This window comes from Arabidopsis lyrata (assembly GCF_000004255.2).
Source record: "Arabidopsis lyrata subsp. lyrata unplaced genomic scaffold ARALYscaffold_77, whole genome shotgun sequence".
Classification (NCBI taxonomy): Eukaryota; Viridiplantae; Streptophyta; class Magnoliopsida; order Brassicales; family Brassicaceae; genus Arabidopsis; species Arabidopsis lyrata.
In genome coordinates, this window is record NW_003302494.1 from 25,110 (window position 1) to 26,910 (window position 1,801).

The window sequence follows — 1,801 nt, forward strand, 5'->3', positions numbered from 1 at the left end:
CAATGTGCGTTACATAAAAATGTTTGGGATGGAAAAGATCTCGATGGAGTACCAGAAGAGGATGATTGGATAGATGATGGTGAGCCATTCGAGAGGATAACTGATGGAATAATACTCCATCCATTTCATAGTCACCATCTACGACTTGAGATCTTCATGGCTTATGACAAAAACAAGTATTGTCGAGGGTGTGCGCTTCCAGTCTACGAAGGTCAGTTCTATTCATGCATGGAATGCAAGTTCATACTCCATGAAAGTTGTGCCAATGCTCCACGCATGAAACGACATCCCTTACATCCATATCCACTTACACTTGACAATATGGCATCTGCTGGTAAGGAAGGTAAAACCAAATGTAGTGCATGTAAGCGTGACGTTGGGGGCTTTTATTATTATCATCATTCAAAAGAACCAGTGCGTACTTCCATACTACTAGACTTAAGGTGCGCCTTGATTATCGAACCATTTGAATTCCAAGGCCACAAACATCCCTTATTCCTACCTTGGGACCTAAAGGAAAAGACCCGATGTCAAATCTGCAAAGAAGTTATTAAACATCATTCGGAATTTCAATTCGGCAGAGAAGTTATTGAACATCATTCGGAATTAAGTTGCATGGATTGCGATTATACTATATGTTTCCATTGCGCTACCTTACCATACAAGGTAAGGTATAAGCATGACAGTCATTTTCTCATAATCTGCGATGGCAAAAAAGCAAGTGATCAACAAGACTGGTGTGAGATTTGTGAACGCAATAAAGAAAGAAGACATCCTGACCTGAATCCAAAAGTAGAAAGGCGAATTTATAAATGCAGTGACTGCTGCACCACTATTCATGCCGAATGCTTACTTGGGGCAGACATTTACTTGAGATCTGGTCAAACGATAAAATATGGCGTTTCTTATTCCGACTGCGATCTGAGCCGTGTAGATGTTCAGATTATTCTCAACAATTCTCTCTCCAGACCAATTTGCAAAGTATGCCACTGTCGATGTCCATTCCCAATATATTTCAAATCGCAGAGCGGATACTATTGTTCTTCGCTTTGTATAGAAAGGTTGATATACAACAGCAATGAGAGGTATTGGAGGAGTAGATAACTTGCGAGCAAATGTGTGAATCTCACCATCCAAGTTATCCCTTTTTCTTGTTAGGTTTGTGAGATATATGTTCTATTTTCTTTGTGTTGTTTGAACTCGGGGTTTGGTAATTTTATCATAGCATTTTATAGCACGTTAGTTGAGTTTATGTATTAAATTATTGTGATAATAAATTTAAATGTTTGAAAATTATGTAAATATTACAAGTTTTTACGTTATATCATATATTTTCAGATTTCAGAAATTATTAAAAACGTTTATCACTAAAAATAAAAATACAAAAACTTATGATTAAACCAAATTAAATGTTTTGCCTCCAAAAGAGATTGATCCGGCAAAGAAGCACTGCAAAATTCATGGAAGCATAAATTTTAAAAACAATTTCAGTCCACCCACTCAACATAAACACAAACGCTAATGGAGTTAGACGAAGTGAAGATGATATCGTTGTTCTTTTCCAAATCTGTTGTTCGATATGAGAGTGCGAAAGCAAAGACGAAGAAGCCGAATTTACCAAAACTCCTAGCACTAGAAACCTTTCATTGGAGGCCCAAGATTGAGCTGTCAACGGTAAAGTCCGCAAAGCCCTCGATTACATACTCCTCCCATGTCATGTACGAGTAACTCGTTGAACAATTCCATGAGCTATCACAAAAAGAAACTTCACAAACCAAATTTGCGAACGGTGTTAGCTCAC

At 37.6% G+C, this 1,801-nt stretch overlaps 1 protein-coding gene across 1 annotated transcript; it reads left to right on the forward strand.

The window, feature by feature from the left end:
- Positions 1 to 3: 3 nt before the first annotated feature.
- LOC110226465 lies at positions 4 to 1,266 on the forward strand (the record flags this gene model as incomplete). The annotated part of the gene is made up of 1 exon (XM_021018288.1): positions 4 to 1,266. A coding segment is annotated over one exon (1,101 nt), but the record flags the coding sequence as incomplete, so codon positions are not given.
- Positions 1,267 to 1,801: the final 535 nt, after the last annotated feature.